Here is a 22,835-nt window from a genome sequence, read left to right as displayed (position 1 = left end):
TTATTCCTACTTATGGTCTTTCCTTTCTACACACAGTGTCCCTTTCAACATTTTCTATAGGGCTGGTTTAATGGTGATGGATTCCTTTGATTTTTGTTTGTCTGGGAAACTCTTTATCTCTCCTTCATTTCTGAATGAAAACTTGCTGGATAGAGTATATATAGTTTTTAAAAGATTTATTTATTTGAGAGAGGGAGAGAGTGAGCACACACAGTGGGAAGAGGCAGAGGGAGAGAGAATCCCAAGCAGACTCTGTGCTGACTGTGGAGCCAGAGGTGGGTCTCGATTTCACTACCCTGAGATCATGAACTGAGCCAAAACCAAGACTCAGACGCTCAACCAACTGTACCACTCAGGCGCCCATGGATAGAATAGTTTTGGCTGCAGGTTTCTTTCCTTCAGCATTTGGAATATATCATGCCACTCTGTTCTGGCCTACAGAGTTTCTCCTAAAAACTCAGTTGATACCCTTATGGAGTTTCCCTTGTACATAATTGTGGTTTTTTTCCTTTAATTGCTGCTTTTAAAATTCTCATTTACCACTTATTGCCATCTTAATTACTATGTGTCTTGGCATGGACCTCCTTGGGTTGTTATTATTGGAGGTTCCGTGTGACTCCTTGATCAGGATTTCTTTTTCCTACCCCAGATTAGAGAAGTTTTCAGCTATTATTTCTTGAAATACATTTTCTGCTCCCTTTTCTCTCTTCTTCTAGGATCTCTGTAAAGCAAATGGTACTATGCTGGATGGTGTCGCTCAGTTCCTTAAGGCTATTTTCATTTGTTTTATTCCCCCTCTCTCCTTTTAGGCTTGATTGCTTTCCATTTTCCGTCCTCCAGGGCTGATCCATTCTTTTGCCTCCTCTCGTCTACTATTTATTCCATCTTGTGTATTCTTAGTATCAGTTATTGAGTTCTTCATCTCTGATTTTTTTCTTTTTTTTAAATTAATTTTTAAAAATTTCAGTTTCCAGAGTTCATTGTTTATGCACCATACACGGTGCTCCATGCAATACATGCCCTCCATTGATTCTTTTTTAAGTTTTCTATCTTTTTGTGGAAGGTCTTACTGAGGTCCTCCACTCTTTTCTCAAGTCCAGTGAGTATCTTTATGACCATTACTTTAAATTCTCTGAGACATATTGTCCCCATTTCATTTAGCTCTTTTGCTGTGATTTTGTACTATTCTTTCATTTGGGACCTATTCCTCTTTATTTTGTCTACTGTCTGTGTCTAAGTTAGGAAGGTCAGCTACATTCTGCCAATCAGTGACATCATGCAACAGCTCTCTCTGCCTTTTGTGGGCAGGTTTTGTCCCTGTGTTGTTAGTGGGCTTGAGTTGAGTCTGATCAGGCATTTGCCAAAGATGCAGCAGCACTGAACTGCATCTTTGCAGTTTTTGTATTGTCCCCTGAAGCTTTCATTGGTGGGTGGGGTCTGCAGTCAGACCATATGTCTGCCCCCAGCCTGCTGGTGGGGCTGCAGTTGGACTGGTATGTGTGGTTATCTTCCGCCTCAGGGCAGGAGCCACTTTGGAGTGGTGCTGGTCCCTGTAAAGGCTGCTTGCACACTGCCAGACTTGTGGCACCGATTTGGATGGGCTCTGGCCAAGGGTGCATTGGATGGTGCATTAGATGGGCTAGGTCTGCAAGAAAACATGGGTGCAGGGTATGCAGAGCCAGCAAGGTCTGTGTGGTTCCATGGGAGGGGTCTTGCAGCCACCTGTAAAAGCCCCTACTGAGCCTGGCCTTGTTGGAGACATGGAAACATGTGGTGATGGGGTGTGCTATTACCAAACTAGATGGAGAGTGTTGGCACTATGCTGGTTCCCACAGGTGTCTGTATATCTTGGCTAGGAGGCAGGGGAGGGATATGGTGCCTGCTAGCTCTTTTATTCTTGGAGAAGTCTCCTGGTGATCCCTGCCCCTCCAGGACATGGTTCTGAGATTAGTAAATCTTCTTCCCATAAACCCCAGGCATTTTTCAAACTGTTGTTTCCATGCTGTATCTCAGTGAGGCTGTTTTGGTGTCTCTTTAAGGGTGGGGACTCCACCCTCCTGGTTCTCCCAGAGATGAGCCTGTTTTAAAGTTCCAGGCGTTAAGCCCTACTTATTTTTAGGCCCCTCTGGTTTTCAAAGCCAAATGTTATGGGAATCCATCTTCCTCGTGAGGGTCCCCCATGCCTGGGGTGCCTGCTCCTCACTTCTCCGTGTCCACTGCATACCTGCCCATGGATGTCCCATGAGTCTGTTTGACTCCCCACCTCATCTCTACCTTTTCCACCTTCTTCAGTGTAGCCTGTTCTCTACATTTAGCTGTGGAAAGCCTCTACTGCCAGTCTTTGGGTCATTTTCTGGGTTATTTACACTAATGTGGCAGTTATTTAGTTGTATCCGTGGGATGATATGAGCTGAGGATCCTTCTGCTCTGCCATCTTTTCCAGAAGTCCCAAGATTTTTTTTTATTTTTTGTAGTAGGCCTGTATCACTATAAACTTGTCTCTTCAAACTGTTTTTGCTAGGTCACAAAGATTTTGGACTATTGTGTTTTCATTTTCATTTGTCTCCATATATTTTTAAATTTTATTTTGATTTCTTTATTGACTCTGGTATTTTAGTAGCATGTTGTCTAGCCTCTCTATGTTTGTGGGTTTTTTCCATTTTTTTTCTTATAATTGATTTCTAATTTCATACCATTTGGTTAGAAAAGATAATTAATATGATTTCAATCTTCCTAAACTTATTGACCCTTGTTTTATGGCCCAATATATGTTCTGATCTGGACAATATTCCATGTTCACCTGAAAAGAATATGTTTTCTGCTCTTTTTGGATGGAATGTTCTGTACATATCTTTTAGATCCATCTGGTCTAATGTGTTGTTCAAAGCTTCTCTTTCCTCGTTGGTTTTCTGTCTTTATGAAATATTCTTTGATATAGGTGAGCTGTTAAAGTCCTCTACTACTATTTTATTGCTATCCATTTCTCCCTTTATGTCTGTTAATATTTGCTTTATGTATTTAGGTACTCCTGTGTTGGGTCCAGAGATGTTTACAATTTTTATCTACTCTTATGGGATCAGTCTCTCTATCATTTTGTAGTGCCCTTCTTTGTCTCTTACTACAGGCTTTGTTTTAAAGTCTTTTTTGTCCGGCATAAGTATTGCTGTTGTTATTTCATTTTTTTCTCCTTTGTTTCCATTTGAATTGGAAATGTTTTTCCATCCCTTCACATTCAGTTTGTATGTGTCTTTCGGTCCAAAGTGAGTCTTTTTTAGGATATAGATGGGTCTTTTGTTTTTTTTAACCCATTCAGTCCACCAGAGTCTTGAGTGAAACATTTAGACTATTTACATTTAAGGTAATTAGTAAGAAGTATGTACTTATTGTTAATTGTTATTTTTAATTGTCTTGTTTTTGTAGTTCCTCTCTGGTTGCTTTATTCTATGCTTGTTCTCTTACTTTCTGGTTTGATGGCTTTCTTTAGTATTTGCTTGGAGTCCTTTCCACTTATTTTTTGTGTATCCATGATAGGTTATTATTTGGTTCATATATAATATCCTGTATTTCTCAGTCTATATTAAATTGATGGTCACTTAAGTTCAAATACATTCCAAAATCATTAATTTTTTTCTCCCCTCTCCACATTTTATATACTTAAGGTCATATTTGACATATTTCTGTGTACCCCTCAAATAACTTTTGCAGATACATGGATTTTACTGTGTGTTTTAACCTCCATACTGATTTTTTAAGTAATTAATCTACACCTTTACTCTGTGTATTTTTACCTGTAACTTTTTTTCCTTTCATAATTTTCTTACCTCTAGTTATGGCGTTTTCTTTCTCTTTCACTTTTTTTTTTTTTTTTTTTTTTAAGATAGTTTAGTGGTCATGAACTTTGGCTTTTGCTTGGGAAATTCTCTCTCTCCTATTCTGAATGATAACATGCTGGGTAGAGTATTCTTGGTAACAGCTTTTTTTTTTCCCTTTTATCACTTTGAATATATCATGCCACTGCCTTCTGGCCCACAAAGTTTGTGCGGAAAAAATCAGCAGAGAGCCTTATGGGGTTTCCCTTGTAACTGTTTTCTTTCCTCTTGTTGTTTTTAAAATTATCTCTTTATCACTACTTTTTGCTACTGTAATTGTGTGTCTTGGTGGGGGCCTCCTTAAATTCATCTTATTAAGTGTTCTCCCTGCTTCCTCTACCTAGATGTAGTTCCTTCTCTAGGGTTAGGGAATTTTCAACTATTATTTCTTCAAATAAATTTTTTGCCTTTTTCATCCTGTCTTCTCCTTCTGGGATCCCTGTAATGCAAGTAGTAAGCTCAGCTTGTCGCTTAGTTCCTTTGATCTATTCTTATTCTTCACTGTTAGTTTTCCTTTTGTTGTTTTGCTTGTTTGCTTTCCATTACCCTGTCCTCCAGAATGCTGATCCATTCTTCTGTATTCTCTAATCTGCTGCTGATTCCCGCTAGTATACTTTTTGTCATTGAATTCTTCATCCCTGACTGGTTCTTTTTTAATATATTCTCTTTGTTGAAGTTTTCACTGAATTCATCCAGTCTTTTTTCAAGAACAGTGAATATCTTTATGACCATTACTTTAATGGTCTTTTTCAGGCATATTACTTATCTTTGTTTTATTTAGCTTTTTTCCCTTGATTGTGTTGTTCTTTCCTTTAGGACATATTTTTCTGTTCCCTCATTGTCTCTGCTTGTTTCTGTGTAGAAGGTTGGTGAGCTATATCTCCTAGTTTTGAAAGTAGTGGTCTTGTGTAGAAGGTGTTTGGTGCCCTGTAGGGCAGTTCCCTCTGGTCACCAGAATCGAGTACTCCAGGAGTGTCCCCTATGAGGGCTGTGTGTCACGGCTGAGCCCCATTTGCCTTCAGTCCAATCAGCTACAATGTTCTACCTTGCCTGCTATGGACAGAGTTTGGTTCCTGTACTGTTGAGAGGCTTCTCTGAGGCCACCACAGGCGTATTGATGAATTGGGCCAGCAGTCAGACTAGGCGTCTGCAGTCTGCTTCTCTGTTGCACCTGCAGGCGCACCCAGCATGGCAAGATTTGATCCCTGGGCAGGTAACAAAAAGGATTGGCTGCAGGAACTGTGGGTTTACAGTTGTCTGGGGTTATCTCACCACCCCTCCGAGGCAGGAGTCACTTTGGAGTGGTACCAGTCCCTGCGCAGAGTTGCTTGCAGGGTTTGTTAGGGCAAGACCTGCTTTGGGGATCCACCTGCATGAGCAGGTGGGTTGGATGGGGCAGAGCTTTTAGTATAGCAAGAAAGATGGGGAGTGCTAGCACTGGCTCCCCCAAGTGTCCAACTGTCTAGACTGGAGGAGGAGTGGAGAAATGGCACCCACTACACTTTTATTTCTGGAGAAATCTGAAGATCCCTATTCCTCCAGGACATGTTCTTTGATTAGTAAATAAATGTTTTTTACATATGCCCTTGGAACTTTTCAAACTGCAGATTCTGTGTTGTGTCTCAGGCCAACTATTACTGTATTTCCATCCTTGTATCTTAATATTTGTCAGTTTCTCCCTTTCTCTGTTAGTATTTGTTTAATGTATTTAAGTGGTCCTATGTTGGTTGCATGGCTATTTATAATTGTTTTCTCCTCTTATAAGATTGATCCCTTTATCATTATGTCATGCCCTTCTTTGTCTTTTGCTATACAGCCTATGTTTTAAAATCTATTTTGTCTGATAAAAGAATTGTTATTCTGGCTTTTTTTGTTACTTCCATTTGTATGGAGTATCTTTATTTGATCCCTTCACTTTTGGTCTATATGTGTCTGTAAGTCTGAATTGAGTCTGTTGTAGGCATCATATCGATGGTTCTTGTTGTCATTTCTATCCATTTATTCACCCTATGCCTTTTGCTTGGAGCGATTAGACCATTTACGTTTAAAGCTATTATTGATTGGTATGTACTTACTGCAGTTTTGTTAATTGCTTACTCATTATTTTATATTTGTTCTCTGTTCCTTCCTCTTATTCTCTTCCTTTGTGGTGACTTTCTTCACAGTTTTGCTTGGCTTTCCTTTTTCTTCCTTCATGTATGGTTACCATATAGCTCATATATAATATTCTGAATATATAACAATCTGGTTATAGTTAGTTATCTTTATAGTTAGTTGATGGTCACTTAAGTTCTCACACAGTCTGAAAGTACTATATTTTTACTCCCTCCCCCACATTTTATGTATATATTGCCATAATTTACATCTTTTAATTTTATGAGTCCCTTAACAAATTTTTTTATGTAATTGATTTTACTACTTTTCTTTTAATCTTCATACTATTATTACATGTGATTGGTCTTCTAACTTTATTCTAAGTTTGCTTTTGATCATGAAATATTTCCTTTCATATTTTACTTCTACTTATGACATTTTCCCTTTTTTTCTTCTTTTCTTTTTTTTACTTGTGACCTTTTCTTTTCCACTTAAGGAAGTCCCTTTAGCATTTCTTTTAAGGCCAGTTTAATGGTGGAAAACTCCTTTAACTTTTGTTTGGAAAACTATTTATTTCTCCTTTAATTCTGATTGATGACCTTACCAGATAGAGTATTTTTGGTACGTATTTTTTTCTAGTACTTAGAATATATCATCCCACTCCCTTCTGGCCTGCAAATTTTCTGAGGAAGCCTTATGGGATTTCCTTTGAACATAAGTAGTTCCTTTTCTCCTGCCGCTTCTAAGATTCTAAGATTCTCTGTCTTTATTTTTTTATATAAGATTTTATTTATTTATTTGACACACACAGAGAGAGAGATCACAAGTAGACAGAGAGGCAGGCAGAGAGAGAGGGGGAAGCAGGCTCCCTGCAGACCAGAGAGCCTGATTCGGAGCTCAATCCCAGGACCCTGGGATCCTTATCTGAGCCAAAGGCAGAGGCTTACCCCACTGAGCCACCCAGGCGTGCCCCTCCAGATTCTCTCTCTTTAATCTTTGATATTTTAGTTATTTGTTTTGGTGTACCTCCTTGGCTTTATCCTGTTTGGGTCTTTGTGCTTCCTAGAACTAGATGTCTGTTTCCTTCCCCAGATTAGCAGTTTTCACCTATTATTTCTTCAAATAAGTTTTCTGCCCCATTCTCTCCTTCTTCTGGAATCCCTATAATGCTAATGTTAGTATGCTTGATGTTGTCCCCGAAATCCTTTAACCTATGCTGATTTTATTTTCATTCTTTCTTTTTCTTAGCATCTTAATTTTATTTTTTTCATGTTCCAAGATTCAATGTTTATGCACCACACCCAGTGCTCCAGGCAATATGTGCGCTCTTTAATACCCACCACCAGGCTCACCCATCCCCCGACCTACCTACCCTCCATAACCCTCAGTTTGTTTCTCAGAGTCCACAGTCTCTCATCTTTCATCTCCCCCTCCAATTTCCTCCAATTCACTTTTCCTTTCCTTCTCCTAATGTCCTCCATATTATTCCTTATGCTCCACAAGTAAGTGAAACCATATGATCATTGACTTTCTCTGCTTGACTTATTTCACTCAGTATAATCTCCTCCAGTCCCGTCCATGTTGATAAAATAGTTGGGTCTTCATCCTTTCTGATGCCTGCATAATATTCCATTGTATATATGGACCACATCTTCTTTATCCATTTGTCTGTTGAAGGGGATCTCGGCTCTTTCCACAGTTTGGCAAATGTGGCCATTGCTGCTATGAACATTGGGGTACAGATGCTCCTTCTTTTCACTTCATCTGTACCTTTGGGGTAAATACCCAGTAATGCAATCACAGAGTCATAGGGTAGCTCCATTTTTAATTTCTAAAGGAATCACCACACTGTTTTCCAAAATGGCTACACCAACTTGCATTCCCGCCAACAGTGTAAGAGGGTTCCCCTTTCTCCACATCCTCTTCAACACTTGTTTCCTGTCCTGTTGATTTTGGCCATTCGAACTGGTGTAAGGAGATAGCTCAGTTTGGTTTTGATTTGAATTTCCCTGATGGCTAGTGATGATGAACATTTTTTCATATGTCTGTTAGCCATTTGTATGTCTTCTTTGGAGAAATGTCTGTTCATGTCTTCTGCCCATTTTTTTGACATGATTATATGTGTTTGGGGTGTTGAGTTTGAGGAGTTCTTTATAGATCTTAGATATCAACCCTTTGTCTGTAGTGTCATTTGCAAATATCTTCTCCCATTCTGTGGGTTGCCTCTTTGTTTTGTTGACTGTTTCCACTGCTATGCAGAAGCTTTTGATCTTGATGAAGTCCCAAAAGTTCATTTTCACTTTTGTTTCCTTTGCCTTTGGAGACATGTCTTGAAAGAAGTTGCTGTGGCAGATGTTGAAGAGGTTATGTTCTGCCTCATACTGCCTATGTTCTCCACTAGGATTTTGATAGATTCCTGCCTCATGTTGAGGTCTTTTATCCATTTCGAGTTTACCTCTGTGTATGGTAAAAGAGAATGGTCGAGTTTCATTTTTCTATATATAGTGTCCAATTTTCCCAGCACCGTTTATAGAAGAGACTGTTTTTTTCCCACTGGATATTTTCTCCTGTTTTGTTGAAGATTATTTGACCATAGAGTAGAGGACCCATATCTGGACTCTCTACTCTGTTCCATTCGTCTATGTGTCTGTTTTTGTGCCAGTACCATGCTATCTTGGTGATCACAGCTTTGTAGTAAAGCTTGAAATCAGGCAACGTGATACCCCCAGCTTTTTCTTTTTCAAAATTTCCTTAGCAATTCGGGGTCTCTTCTGGTTCTGTAGAACTTTAGGATTGTTTGTTGCAGCACTTTGAAGAATACCAGTGGAATTGTGATTGGGATGGCATTGAAAGTATAGATTGCTCCAGGGAATATAGACGTTTTAATAATGTTTATTATTTCGATCCATGAGCATGGAATGCTTTTCCATTTTTCTGTGTTGTCTTCAATTTCTTTCATGAGTGTTCTATAGTTCCTCAAGTACAGATCCTTTACCTCTTTGGTTAGGTTTATCCCAAGGTATCTTATGGTTCTTGGTGCTATAGTAAATGGAATTGATTCTCTAATTTCCCTTTTTATATTTTCATTGGTAGTGTATAAGAAAGTAACTGATTTCTGTGCATTGATTTAGTATCCTGCCACATTACTGAATTGCTGTATAAGTTCTAGTAGTTTGGGTGTGGGGTCTTTTGGGTTTTCCAAAAAAGTATCATGTCATCTGTGAAGAGAGTTTGACTTCTTTGCCAATTTGAATACTTTTATTTCTTATTATCTGGTTGCTTTGCTATTTTCATTTTCTTCTTTTTGCTGTTTCTTTTGCTTAGTTGCTTTCCATTTGTGTCTTCCAGATCACCAACCCATTCTTCTGCATCTGCTTATCTAATGTTGCTTCTCTCTAGTGTATTTTTCATTTCAGTTATTGTATTCCTCAACTATGATTGCTTCTATTTTTATATTTTCTACTTGTTGACAATCTCACTAAGTTCATCCACTCTTCTCTTCAGTCTGACGAGCATCTTTATGATCACTACTTTGAACTCTTTATCAGATAGAATGCTTATCTCCATTTCATTTAGTCCTTTTTCTGAGGTTTTATTTTGTTCTTTCATTTGGATTATATGCCTTTGTCTTCCCATTTTGCTTGACTTTCTGTTAGCTTCTGTGAATTAGAACCTACCTCTCCTAAATTGAAGGAATAGTTTTATATATGGTCACCCCCCATATAGACTGTGTACCTGGTGACTTTGGCTGGCCAGCTAGAACTGTGGCTGGTAGGCATGATGCACTTTGTGCTGAGGCTGTCCTGGTGGGATGGCTGGGAGAGGGGACAGTACCTTTCTGCATAGAAGGCATCCTGGTGGGAGAGCTGTAGCTGAAGTGGGTACAAGCCAGGGTTGGTCCCAGGGTACTCAGCATAGGGCACTCAGGCAGGGCAGCTGAAGTTGTGGTAGATGCGGGCCAGGGCGTCCCAGGGTGCTACATGCAGGGAGTACTCTGGCTGGGTGGCTAGAGCCAAGATGGGGCACATGTCAGGGTGTCCTGTGGGTATTCCACCCAAGGAGTGTCCTGGTAAGTCATCTGGAGCCAAAGCAGGTGCAGGCATGGCATATTTCAGGGTCACCTTGATGATATAGCTGGAGCTGTAGTGGGTGCTGTCCTGGGGTGTCTGTGGTGTGTGCTATACTGGGGTGGGATGTTTGGAGCTCAGGCTGTTGAGGAGACCCTTTTTGGGGGGTACAGCTGGGGCTGGTGTGTCTAGGAGCCCTGGGCTCAGTAAGGCAGTCAACTTAGCAGTTAACTCGGCCAGGGTTTCTGTACCCTGCTCCCATCCTCACGATCAAGGTGGAAGTGTGGGGATGTATACATTGGTGTGTGCCAGACCCTCTGACCCTGGAGAGCATTCCTGCAGCTCCTCTAGGGCTGTCTCATTTATACTCTAGGTTTTTTTTAAACCATGGCTTTTTTTCTGTCTACTGGGAAGCTGGGATGGAATGGTGCAGCCAACTAGGGTGCTGGATGGTACTCCCATCTGCACTAGCTGCACTCTCACCAACCTCTCCAACCCCAGAGAATGTTCCATGGGTTCCCTGGTGTTTAGAAGACACTCAGGGGCTAATTTCTTTAAATTCTAGTTGCCCTTTTAAACCATGGTTTTTTTCCTGTGACCCAGGGCATGTGAATTTGTTCCCACTCCCTCAGTATCATTCCTCCTCACTGTACTTTGCAGCCTTGAGGATGGGGTTCCCAAGGTTACCGTTTCTCCATCTTTCCTGCCATTCTTTATGTGACCCCTTTATTCTTTGCTGTTCTGAAGCTGTTCAGTCAGCTCTTAAAGTTCATGAAGAGGAACTCTTCTATATGTAGGTGTTGACTCAGTGCATCTTGTGGAGAGGAGTTCAGGGTCTCCCCATATTGCCATATTGGATCTTCATATCATGTTAAGTAAGCATTATTAATGCCAGTAAGTTTGATGTGTTGTTCAAAAGCCACTTGTAAAACAGGTGAGAAATATAGTTTTTTATTAATTAACAAAAATGAACACATTTCTTTCTCTTTATAGAATGCTCTTAATAGAAACTACCATTTAATTGTTGCTATATTTCAAGTCAGGATGCTACATAAAAGTTCTTCTACCTCTTTCTGGCTCTTTCTTTTATCTACCAAGATGATTATATCCACAAAAGACTTTTACCTTAACTGGCAGTATAGGTGAAACTTGGTTTACAGTGTAGGAAATGATGTCAAGATAATTTAGAATTAATTGTAATGAATGCGAGAAAAAAAAACAGTAAGAATACAGCAATACAGATACAACAGAGGGAAAAAATTTTTTCCAAACACTTTATTTTATTGGTTTATTTTATATATTATCCAAGTATAGTTGACATACCATGTTACATTAGTTTCAGGTAAACAGTATGGTGATTCTACAAGTCTGTAATTAGTGCTCATCATAGTAAGTACAGTCACCACTTCACATTATTTAATGTTATTGACTGTATTGCCTGTGCTCTACTTTCCGTTTCTGTGACTTATTTATTTTATAACTGGAAGTTTGAACTTTTTTTTTAAAGATCTTTTTAACTGTATTAAAACATAGTCATAGGCCACCTGGGTGGCTCAGTGGGTTAAAGCCTCTACCTTCAGCTCAGATCATGATCCCAGGGTTGTGGGATCGAGCCCCACATCAGGCTCTTTGCCCAGCAGGGAGCCTGCTTCCTCCTCTGTCTCTGCCTGCCTCTCTGCCTACTTGTGATCTCTGTCAAATAAATAAATAAAATCTTAAAAAAAAACCCACACAGTCATGGTGAAAATTTCTATTCACATTTATGGAATACATTTAACAGTATTACTGATAGCTAAATTTATAGTGGTGAACATCATGTCTAGCTCTTAAATTATACAATATGACTTTGACTATGTGGCCTGAAAAAACAGTTTAAAATATAGAAATGTTTTTGTGAAGGGTCTTGAAATATATTTAAAAAGTTAAGTATTACTATGGGCATTTCTTTTCTTTTTTTGGGTTATTTTTTTTTAATTATGTTAGTCTTTTTTTTTTTAATTATTTATTTATTTGATAGAGATCACAGGTAGGCAGAGAGGCAGGCAGAGAGAGAGGAGGAAGCAGGCTCCCAACTGAGCAGAGAGCCCGATGTGGGGCTCGATCCCAGGACCCTGGGATCACGACCTGAGCCAAAGGCAGAGGCCCAACCCACTGAGCCACCCAAGCGCCCCTATTATGTTAGTCTTAAGGAGGACATATATTGCATGGAATTTTGTTTTTTTAAAACACTTTTTGTTTTTTTGTTTTTTTTTAAGATTTTATTTATTTATTTGACAGGGAGAGAGACACCACAAGCATGGGGAGCAGCAGCAGAGGGAGAGGGAGAAGCAGGCTCCATGATGAACAAGGAGCCTGATGTGGGACTTGATCCCAGCACCCTGCGATCATGACCTGAGCCAAAGGCAGATGCTTAACTGTCTGAGCCACCCGGTGCCCCCAGAATTTTGACTTCTTAATTCTCTTCACCTATTTCCCCATCCCCCCACCTCCCTCCACTCTAGCAATGAGCAGTATGTTCTCTGTTTTTATGAATCTCTTTTGTTGTTTGTCTTTTACATTCCATATATAAGTGAAATCATATGGTATGTGTCCTTCTTTGCCTGACTTACTTGCAGTAGTACTCTTCTAGATTCATCCATGTTGTTACAAATGACAATTGCATTATTTTTTATGGCTGAGTAAAACTCCCTGGTATATGTATATACACCATATCTTTATTATCCATTCACCTATAGATGGATACTTAGGTTGAATCCATATCTTTGCTATTGTAAATAATGCTGTAATGAATATAGGGGTACATTTATCTTTTCAAATTAATGTTTTCATATTCTTTGGGTAAACACCTAGTAGTGGAATTATTGGATCTTATGGTATTTCTATTTTTAATTTTTGAGGAACTTCCATACTGTTTTCCACAGTGGTTGTACCAGCTTACATTCCCACCAACAGTGGGCAAGTGTTCCCTTTTCTCTACATATTCGCCAACTTTTGTTGGCATTTTAGTATTAGCCATTCTGATAGGTGTGAGGTTATATCTCATTGTGGTTTTGATTTGCATTACCCTGATGATTAGTGATATTGACCATCTTTTCATGTGTTTATTGGCCATCTGTAGGTCTTATTTGCAATACATCTATTCATGTCTTCTGCCCATTTTTTTAACTGCAATGTTGGAGGTTCCTTTGGTTTTGTTTTTGTTGTTGTTTTGGTGTTGCATGAGTCCTTTATATATTTTAGATATTAACCCCCTATTGGATAAATCATTTAGAAATACCTTCTCCCATTTAGTAAGTTGCCTTTTCATTTTGTTGATGGTTATGTTTTCTTTTAGTAGTTTTATGGTTTCACATCTCACATTTTTGGCTCTTTGATCCATTTTGAGTTTATTTTTATTTATGGTATTTAAAAAGTCCAGGTTTCATTCTTTTGCATGTAGCTGTTCAGTTTTCCCAGCATCATTTTTTTGAGAAGATTGCCTTTTCCCCATTGTGTATTCTTTCTTTGTTGTAGATTAACCATATAAGTATGGGTTTATTCCTGGGGTCCTCATCCTGTTCCACTGATGTAGGTATCTATATTTGTGCTAGTATCGTACTGTTTTCATTACTATGGCTTTGCAGTGTATCTTGGAATCTGGAAGTGGGATACTTCCAGCTTTGTTTTTTCTCACAACTGCTTTGGCTATTTTGGGGTCCTTTGTGGTTCCAAACAAAATTTAAGATTATTTGTTCTACATCTGTGAAAAATACTGTTGGTATTTTGATAGGGATTGCATGAATTGGTAGGTTGCTTTTGGTAGTAGGGACATTTTAATGATACTCATTCTTCCAATATTCATGAGTTTGGTATGCCTTTCCATTCGTGTTGTCTTTAACTTCTTTATCAATGTCTTGTAGATTTAAGAGTATACATCTTTAACCTACTTGTTTAAATCAATTCCTAGGTACTTTATTCTTTTAGTGCAGTTGTCAATGGAATTGTTTTAATTTTGCTTTCTGCTAATTCATTAGTATAGAGAAATGCCACAGATTTCTGTATATTAATTTTTATCCTACAAACTCACTGAGGTCATAATTATAAGTTCTAATCGTTTTTTGGTGGAGTCTTTAGGGTTTTTTATATAGAGTATCATGTCATATGAAAATATTGAAAATTTTATTTCCTCCTTACCAAGTTGAATGCCTTTTATTCTTTTTTCTTTTCTCATTGCTGCAGCGACAGCTTCATGACTTTTGTTGAATTAAAGTGGTGAAACTGCATATCCTCATCTTGTTCCTGATCTTAAAGAAAAACTTACCAATTTTTCAATATTCAGTGTGACATTAGTGTGGGTTTTTCATATGTGGCCTTTATTATGTTGAGGTATGTTCCCTCTAACTCTACTTTGTTGAGTTTTTATCATGACCAGATGTTGAATTTGCTAAATATCTTCTCTGCATCTATTGAAATGATTGTATGGTTTTTATCCTTCTTCTTGGTAATGTATCATGTTGGTTGATTTGCAAATATTGAATCATCCTTGCATTCCTGGAATAAATCTAACTTGACTGTGATGAATGATCCTTTTAATGTATTGTTGAACTCAGCTGGCTAATATTTTGTTGAGTATTTTTATATCTATAGTCATCAGGAATATTGGCCTATAGTTTTTATTTTTTATAGTGTCTTTTTGTGGTTTTGGCATCAAGATGATTCTGGACTCAGATGAACTTGCTAGTTTTCCTTCCCCTTCTATTTTTTTCTAATAGTTTGAGAAAAATTCTTATTAATTCTTCTTTCAATGTTCAGTAGAAATCATCCATGAAGACTTCTGGTCCTGGACTTTTGCTCGTGAGAAGATTTTTTTTTTTTTAACTGATTCAATTTTGTTACCAGTAATCAGTGTCTTCTGATTTCTCTGATTCAGTTTTGGAAGTTTTTTGTTTTTATGTTTTGTTTTGTTTTTAGGAATTTACGGTTTCTTTTAGGTTGTCCAACTCATTGGCATCTCATTTTTCTTAGTATTCTCTTAGTATACCTTAATTTTCTGTGGTGTCATATTATTTCTCCTCTTTCATTTCTAATTCTGAGTCTTCTCTCCTTGTTAATGAATCTGGCTAATGGTTTATGAGTTTTACCTTTTCAAAGAACCTGGTCTTGGTGTCACTGATCTTTTCTTTTTTTGGTCTCATTTCTATCTAATCTTTTTATTCTTATAATGACAGCAAGCTTTGTCTATTCTGTATACACAGAATATTTCATCCAAAAACAGCAGAATACACATTTTTCAAGCATACATTTTCAAGCATACATATATCATTTTCCAGGATAGACCACATTTTAGGCCACAGAACAAGTCTCAACAAATTTAAGTCCCATCTGGTCTAGTAGGTTAATATGTTGATCAAAACATTTGTTTCCTTAATTGATTTTCTGTCTGAATGATTCACTGATGTAAATGGGGTGTTCCCTACTATTATAGTGTTTCTCCCTTTATGTCTGCTAGTATTAGATTCATGTATTTACGTGCTCTTATATTAGTTGCATAGATGTTCACAATGTCCTATACTCTTGTGGAATTGATTTATGATTATGCAATGCCCTTGTCTCTTGCTACAGTTTTGTTTTAAAGTTTATTTTGTCTAAGTTTTGCTGCCCTGGTGTTTTTATTACTTCCATTTGCATCCAATGTCTTTTTCCATTCCTTCAGTTTCAGTCTGCTTGTGTCTTTAGGTGTGAAGTGAGATTCTTGTAGGCAGCATGTAGATGGGTCTTGTTTTTTTAAACATTCAGTCACCCTCTGTCCTCTGACTGAAGCCTTTAGAGCATTTATATTTAACTGTTGATAGGCAGAGGCTTATTGCTATTTTGTTAATTATTTTCTGGTTATTTTTGCAGTTCTCTGAGTTCCTTTCATCTCCTGCTCCCTTTCCCTGTGGCTTAGGAGTTCCTTAGTGTTATTTTTGAATTGCTTTCTCTTTAAATCTTGTGTATCTATCATAGGTTTTTGATTTATGGTTATAATGGTATTCATGTAGAACATCCTGTGTATAGCAATCTATATTAAGTTGATGATCACTTAAGTTTGAACATATACTAAAAGCACTAAATTTTTACTCTTATTTTGCATATTTTTGAGTATCTCTTGACTAGCTTTTGTAGATAACATTGAATTTACTGCTTTTACATTTTAGCTTCCATATTGGCTTTATTACTGATTAATCTATTACCTTTACTATTTGTCTGTTTTTACCAGTGAAGAATCCCCTTTAACATTTTTTTGTAAGGCTGGCTAGTGGTAATAAAATCCTTTGATTTTTGTTTGTCTGGGAAACTCTTTATCTCTCCTTCAGTTCTGAATGATGACCTTGTCAAGTATTCTTCGTTATAGGCTTTTTTCCTTTCAGCACTTTGATGCATCATGCCATCTTCTAGTTTGTGAAGTTTCTGCTGAAATATTAGCTGGCAGCCTAATGGGTTTTCCTTGTGTGTAACTATTTTTCTTCTCTTGCTGCATTAAAAATTCTCTTTATCATTATTTTGTCATCATAATTATTATGTGTCTTGGTGTGGACATTCTTTGTTCATCTTGTTTGGGGCTATCTGTGATTTCTGAATTTGGATGTCTGTTTCCTCAGATTAGGGAGGTTTTCAGCTATTTTCATAAGTTTTCTACCCCCTTTTCCCTGTCTTATCCTTCTGGGATCCCTGTGATGCTAATGTTATTATGCCTGATGTAGTCACAGAGGTCCCTTAACCTACTCTCATTTTTTGTTCTTTTCTTTGCTGTTCAGCTTCCTATTCCCCTGTCTTCCAGATCACTGATACGTTCTCCTGCTGCCTCTACTCTGCCGTTTCCCTTTAGTGTATTTTTCATTTCAGGTATTGACTTCCTCATCTCTGACTGGTTCTTTTTTATATTTTTTGTCACTTTTGTTGAAGTTCTGAGTTCACCAGCTTTTTCTCAAGTACAGTGAATTTCTGTACAGCCATTATTTTGATCTTTTTCTGTGATTTTGTCTTATTCTTAAATTTGGGATATATTCCTCTGTCTCATTCTGTTTACGTCTTCTGGTCTTGAGATTAGTGGCCTTGTGTAGAAGCAGTCTTGTGGTGTCCTCTACACAGCCCCCCAACCGGAGTCTCCAGAACGGGGTGCTCCAGGGATGTCTCTGTGTAGGCTGCATGTACCCTCCTGTTTTTGATGAACAGTGATTGCTGTGGCTTTGCCACTGGTTGGGGCTGGCCCTCAGCACACCTGTTGCAGACACACAGGGCAGGGTTTGCTCTCCATGCTGTTGAGGGTCCTGTCTAGAGCAGCTGTGGGATCACTGGTGGGCAGGGCTGGCCCTCAGAATGGCTGGATCCAGTTCACCACTGCAAAAACTGTGGGCACCCCAAAGTACAGGGAGGACCTGCACAGCCAGTGAAGAGGCCTAGCCCCAAGAACTATAGGCTGCTGGTTTGTAGGGTTATCTCTGCCTCCTGTATCCAGAGCAGGAGTCACACCAGACCTTACCAGTGTTGCCTGCTGAGTTTGGTGGGTCTGTAGGGGACACAGGGTCCTAGCAAGGTAGATGGAAAGTATTAGAACTTGCTCCATAAGCATCTGGCTATCTAGGCTGGGGAGAGCAAGAAAATGGCATCCACCACTTTTGCTCCTGGAGAAATCTCCTGTAGATCCCTGTCCCTTTGGCACATGTCCTAAAATTAGTCACTAAATCCCCTTCATGTATACCCCAGATGTTTTGCCACTGTGCTGTGCTGCCTTCTGGGCTGTCTTGGACCTTATTATTTAGCGTCCTGCCTGTTGAAGGCCTTCACTTCCTGTAGCCCTCCCTCTCTCCCAGAGCTAAGCCCCACAGACCTCATATCTAAATATTATGGGGACTCATCTTTCCAGGGTGGATTCCTAGGGCCAGGGCTTATGGTGTGGAATTTGATCCTCTCACTGTTCTGTGGTTGTGATATCCCTCCCATGTGTGGTTGGTCATGTCAGGGGTCTGGTTCCCCACCATATCTCCACCTCTTTCTGTTGTGGCCTTCTCTCTACAACTAGCTGTGGGAGATCTCTGCCAGTCTTTGGGTTGTTTCCATAGTTAGCTGCAATCCATGCCGTTGTTGCTTCAGCGTGTCCATGGAATGAGATGAGCTTGGGATCTTCCTATTGCGCCTTCTTCCTACTTTTCAGGATCTCTTAACATCAGTGCTTTTCATTTGCAATTGTACCTGACCCGTTGCCAAACCAACAACCACCAGGACACAGTATGGTCCAAATCCAGCAGCTCCATTTCTGTCTTGTTCTAGCCAGTCTTTGATGCCTCTCATCTGTCCATTAATATCAATCACCCAACCTACAAGTGGGAAAATTGGTATAAAAGTAATTGTAGAGTTAAGAAAACAAAAATGCAGAGGGAGTATGGTCACATAGTAGAAGCTTTAGCTTTTATTTTTATCCTGTGAGGTTTGAGTTTTAGATAAATAATAATTGAACATGCATCTGGCTTGCTGGGTCACCCAAGGCAAATCACTTCCATCTCTTAGGGCCTATTAAATGAGGATTAACAAATTTACTAAAGTCATTGAAATTAACATAACTGAAGCAACTGGTAAATTTGGTTTCAAAGTTGATACACATTTAGACTCTCCTTAAAGAAAAGTATGCCCATATCCACACAGATTTCCAGATTCTGCTATTGTGTAGCCACTAAGGACTGCATGATCTCTCAGCAAAAGAAGCAACCCAGCAACAAGCAAAATAAGAAACAATATTTTAAAAGTCACAAAGATCAGATCTATATACTGTTCTAGAAGACTAGATACAGGATGTGGGGCTAGGTGCTCTGTGGCTCACGGTGGCTCAGGTAAGTAGAGAAATTATAGTTTTTCCAGAAGCTTTTTGGGTGGAAATTGCTTTCTTTATACTTGGGGTTAAAGTCCCCCTTTAATGCAATAGTATAAGGAAGGGGCAGGCTTATAAACTCATAGCTCCAAATGAACAAGACCTGAAAGAAACAAGGCTAAAATACAGATATAAAGTAAGACCCACCTAACCGGCACAATTTTCACTTTAGAACTGAGGCCAGATTCCATTCCTAATGCCATGAGGACTGTACCAGGCACAAAGGACTGATATTTGCTGGCTAGAGGGGGGAAAAAAAAAGACGAGGTCTTTCCTCACACCCTTAGTCCTGAATATGAATTGAGAAAAGTAAAAGCGAGCATTGTTTCAACTCTTAGAGTCCGTAAAAGACACTGTCAGTGCCCCAATCATCCCGTGGTGATCAGCCCTCCTACCTGGAGGGCCCACTGGCCAAGGGTGCATTATAGAAGCCTTCTTACGGACCTTATTATTTATTCAACTAACAGTCTACTTTGGATAGTATGTATTAATAATTCAAGCCTGCTTACTCTGTACTAAAACCACATGGGTTCTGGTGGGGATCATGAGTAATAAAAGGGAGCAAACAAAATGCTCTAGTCTGTCTCTAGCAAGATTAAAGTGCTGAATTACTGGAAAATGTAACAGTAAATCATCAATTTGGATTATAAGGATTTGGCATTTGTGATAACTTGAACAGAAGCCAAGGAGATTATTTCTGAATAACATTAAAAATAACTACTTCTTGGCAAGCTTGCATTGATGAGGGTAGCCCAACCCTGGGATACTTTGCCAGGCCAGGCTGTGCAGTGTCCCCTTCTGCAGTTTTTGAATAAGCTCTATTTTGGGGTTGGTGTAAGGATGCTTCCTCCTGGAGGGGGAAGAATTTATACAAACAAAAATGGAAAGGTTTAATAATGTTACTGAGGAAGGTCTTAATTAAATGGAACAGGGTTTACAAACATTATAATAACCCCAATTTTTGTATTAAAAAATATGTAACACTCAGTGTATTGAGCAAAGTAGCTTATCAAATGGTGTTAGAAACCCATCATTTGTTTCAGACTTTCCTATTTTATGCCTAAAATCTAGAGACTGCTATGATTTCCTCCAGAAATGCTATTTTCAAAAACAGAATAAGAAGGCATTATCCTGAAAAAATACTTCAAGTTTATAAGTAAAACCAATTTATATATCAGGGCTAATATAACAAATGGAGGTGCAAGGACAGTATCTAGATCCCAAAGGTTGTCAAAAATACTCTCCCTATTCCCATAGCACTTAGCCTCTACCAAAACCATACTTATTAGAGAGCAAAAGTGAAAGAAAGATATTCAACTAGATTTTCATCTAAGTCGGTGACAAAACAGTGAGAATCCATGACTTTCATGTCTCAATGCAGGCTGCTACCAGAGGAACTGGGACTGGAATTGAAGAAGCAGCAGGAGATTCAAGGGGCTCATCCAAACAGGAATTTGATAGAAACCTCCAAACTCTGAGCTAATATAAATCTACCGTTTTTTAGACTCACTCTTTTTTTCCTTCCTCTAGAAAACCAGTGACGATGCAATTGATTTTGATTATACCGTTCTACTCCATGAATTCTCGACACAGGTAAAACATAACTGTATGTATCTGACAAGGTGGGCAGGGGCAGTAAAGTACTGTCCAGACTGAGAAGGCACCTTGAGACCAAAAAGTGAAGCAGGCAGCTCCAGCACACAGTTTACACAGAGTCTCATTCAGGGTAACTTATTGCCAAGGGGGCGGTCAGCAGGCAGGGATCAAGGCACTGCACAGCTCTTCTGTGCAAAGTCCCAATAGTTCACAGATTTGCTAGAACAAGGAGATGTGCCAGGGCCATCGTGGTGAGTTCAGGGGTCTGATATTTTAACGGACCTCGTTGCGCCATCTGTGCGGGGTTGGGGGGGGGTTCTCTACTAGTGATCCAAACAAGCCTTCCAGCATTTGGGTCAGGGCACACATTACCTCCGAGGGGCCGGGAACATGTTTCCGGGGGAGGTCAGTGCATGGACATGAACAAGACGGAGGGCCAGAGGAGGAGTCAGTACGGCCAGCTTTCCTGCAATACACAACTGCGTTCACCAGAAATTCCTGCAGCTCATAATATTTTAGAACTCTTATTTTCTAGGAAATCATTCCCTGTCGTATTCACTTGGTCTGGTACCCTGGTAAACCACTTAAAGTGAAGTACCACTGTCAAGAGCTACAGACGCCAGAAGAAGCCTCTGGAACCGAAGAAGGTTCAGCTGTGGCACCAACAGAGCTTAATAATTTCTGAAAAGAAAAAAGGATCTGCTTATACCAAATTCTAAAGTGAGGATATTTAAATAGCCTAAATAATTACTCTGGTAAAATAGGTAGGGTAGTCTAATATTTGAGAAAGCCTGAAAATACAATACTCAAAAACTAAAAATTAATGAAAAGATGGTTGGGTTTTGTTGTTCGATTAGTTTGGTTTATTTACTTCTGGGAACATAGGCATACACTGAACTCTGCTCAGTGCTTAACAGTTTCTCCAATGGGTTTCTCAGGTTTTTAGCCCTAAAATGTAAAAAACATTCAGTATATGCTATAATTAGATCAATAAGTACTTAACAAAACAGAACAAAACCATTGATGGTCTCACCTCTGTATTTCTCATTACTTTGAACGAAGTGTAGCCAACTATTTTCTAATGCTGAATTCCTTCTACCTAGGATGTAAAAAAGATAATTTGCTTTCATTGAGATATATTATGGGGAAAATGTTATCAATTTAGAAGGAACTTTACTATTTTTTATCACTTCAAGCAAGTATTCTTTTTTGATATCTACTTTTAAATAAATGTTTACATTTCTATATAAAATGTTCAGTATGTGGAGATTTATATACATATGCAAAATCTGTGCTAAAGTGAACTCTTAATATTGCTTAATTCAAATATTATAAATAAAAGTGTTTCATAGATAAAGCCAAGTGTCTGCAAATGGAATTGTGATGTAACTGAAATCCTATCAAATATGTACAATTTGTACCCAGTGTTGGCCTAAATTAATTTATAAAAGTAAACACACTATGTACCATCATCAAATTCAGTAGAGTCTCTCCCCAAGGCAGGAAGAAGGGATCCAGGAAATGTGGCCATATCATTTGTAGGGGAGGAATTCAAATTTTCTTCTACCTGTCAAGATTCTTCTGTCTGGCCTAATTGATATGAGATAGATTAACAGGAATAAAAAAACAGAGAGGCCCAGTAATGCAGTTGAGACCTAAAGAAATGACCAAGGCAGGAAGTTCTTAGACTTTATAAACAGAGTATAAATCTATAAGGAACTGGCAGGACGAAGAAAACTTTGGGAGCCTCGATTAGTAAGGAATGCTAAAGAGAACCTAGACTAAGGTAGTAAATTAATAACAAGTAACCAGGGTGGTAGACTTTTTTTTTTTAAGATTTTTATTCATCTATTTGACAGAGATCACAAGTAGTCAGAGAGGCAGGCAAAGAGAGGAGGAAGCAGGCTCCCTGCTGAGCAGAGAGCCCGATGCTGGGCTCGATCCTAGGACTCTGGGATCATGACCTGAGCCGAAGGCAGAGGCTTTAACCCACTGAGCCATCCAGGCGCCCCAGGTTGTAGAGTTCTTAGCTCTAAATTTCTCTTTAACCTTGTGGTATAAAAAGGGTACCTTTTCACATGGGAGACTTGTTTCCTGCTTTCAGGAAGACAGAAAGGGATCTGAATGTCTCTCTTGTATAGTCTGTCTCTTAAATAACTTTTACTTAAAAGAATAAATATGCCAAAGGGGACATTTTGGGGTGAACTACCTTTGGCCTCTGTAGTTCCCACCACTGGAGCTTTCCTGGAAGTTTCACACATTACAAACAGCTGGTAGATTGTTCCTTCTTGTTGAATCTCTTAGTTCTGACAATAGGTCAGTTGA

General features: G+C 38.9%; 1 protein-coding gene across 1 annotated transcript in view; it reads left to right on the top strand.

Moving 5' to 3' along the window:
* RARRES1 (retinoic acid receptor responder 1) overlaps positions 1-21,972 on the top strand; it is a 56,000-nt gene extending 34,028 nt beyond the window's left edge. Inside the window, exons 5-6 of the mRNA XM_047728875.1 lie at positions 20,445-20,507; positions 21,046-21,972. Coding sequence (XP_047584831.1) covers positions 20,445-20,507; positions 21,046-21,195 — 213 coding nt within the window. The 3' untranslated portion in view covers positions 21,196-21,972. The remainder of the gene's footprint in view (positions 1-20,444; positions 20,508-21,045) is intronic.
* Positions 21,973-22,835: the final 863 nt, after the last annotated feature.

The sequence above is a fragment of the Lutra lutra genome, chromosome 1 (assembly GCF_902655055.1).
Source record: "Lutra lutra chromosome 1, mLutLut1.2, whole genome shotgun sequence".
Taxonomy (NCBI): domain Eukaryota; kingdom Metazoa; phylum Chordata; class Mammalia; order Carnivora; family Mustelidae; genus Lutra; species Lutra lutra.
This window is presented reverse-complemented; position numbering and strand designations above follow the sequence as displayed.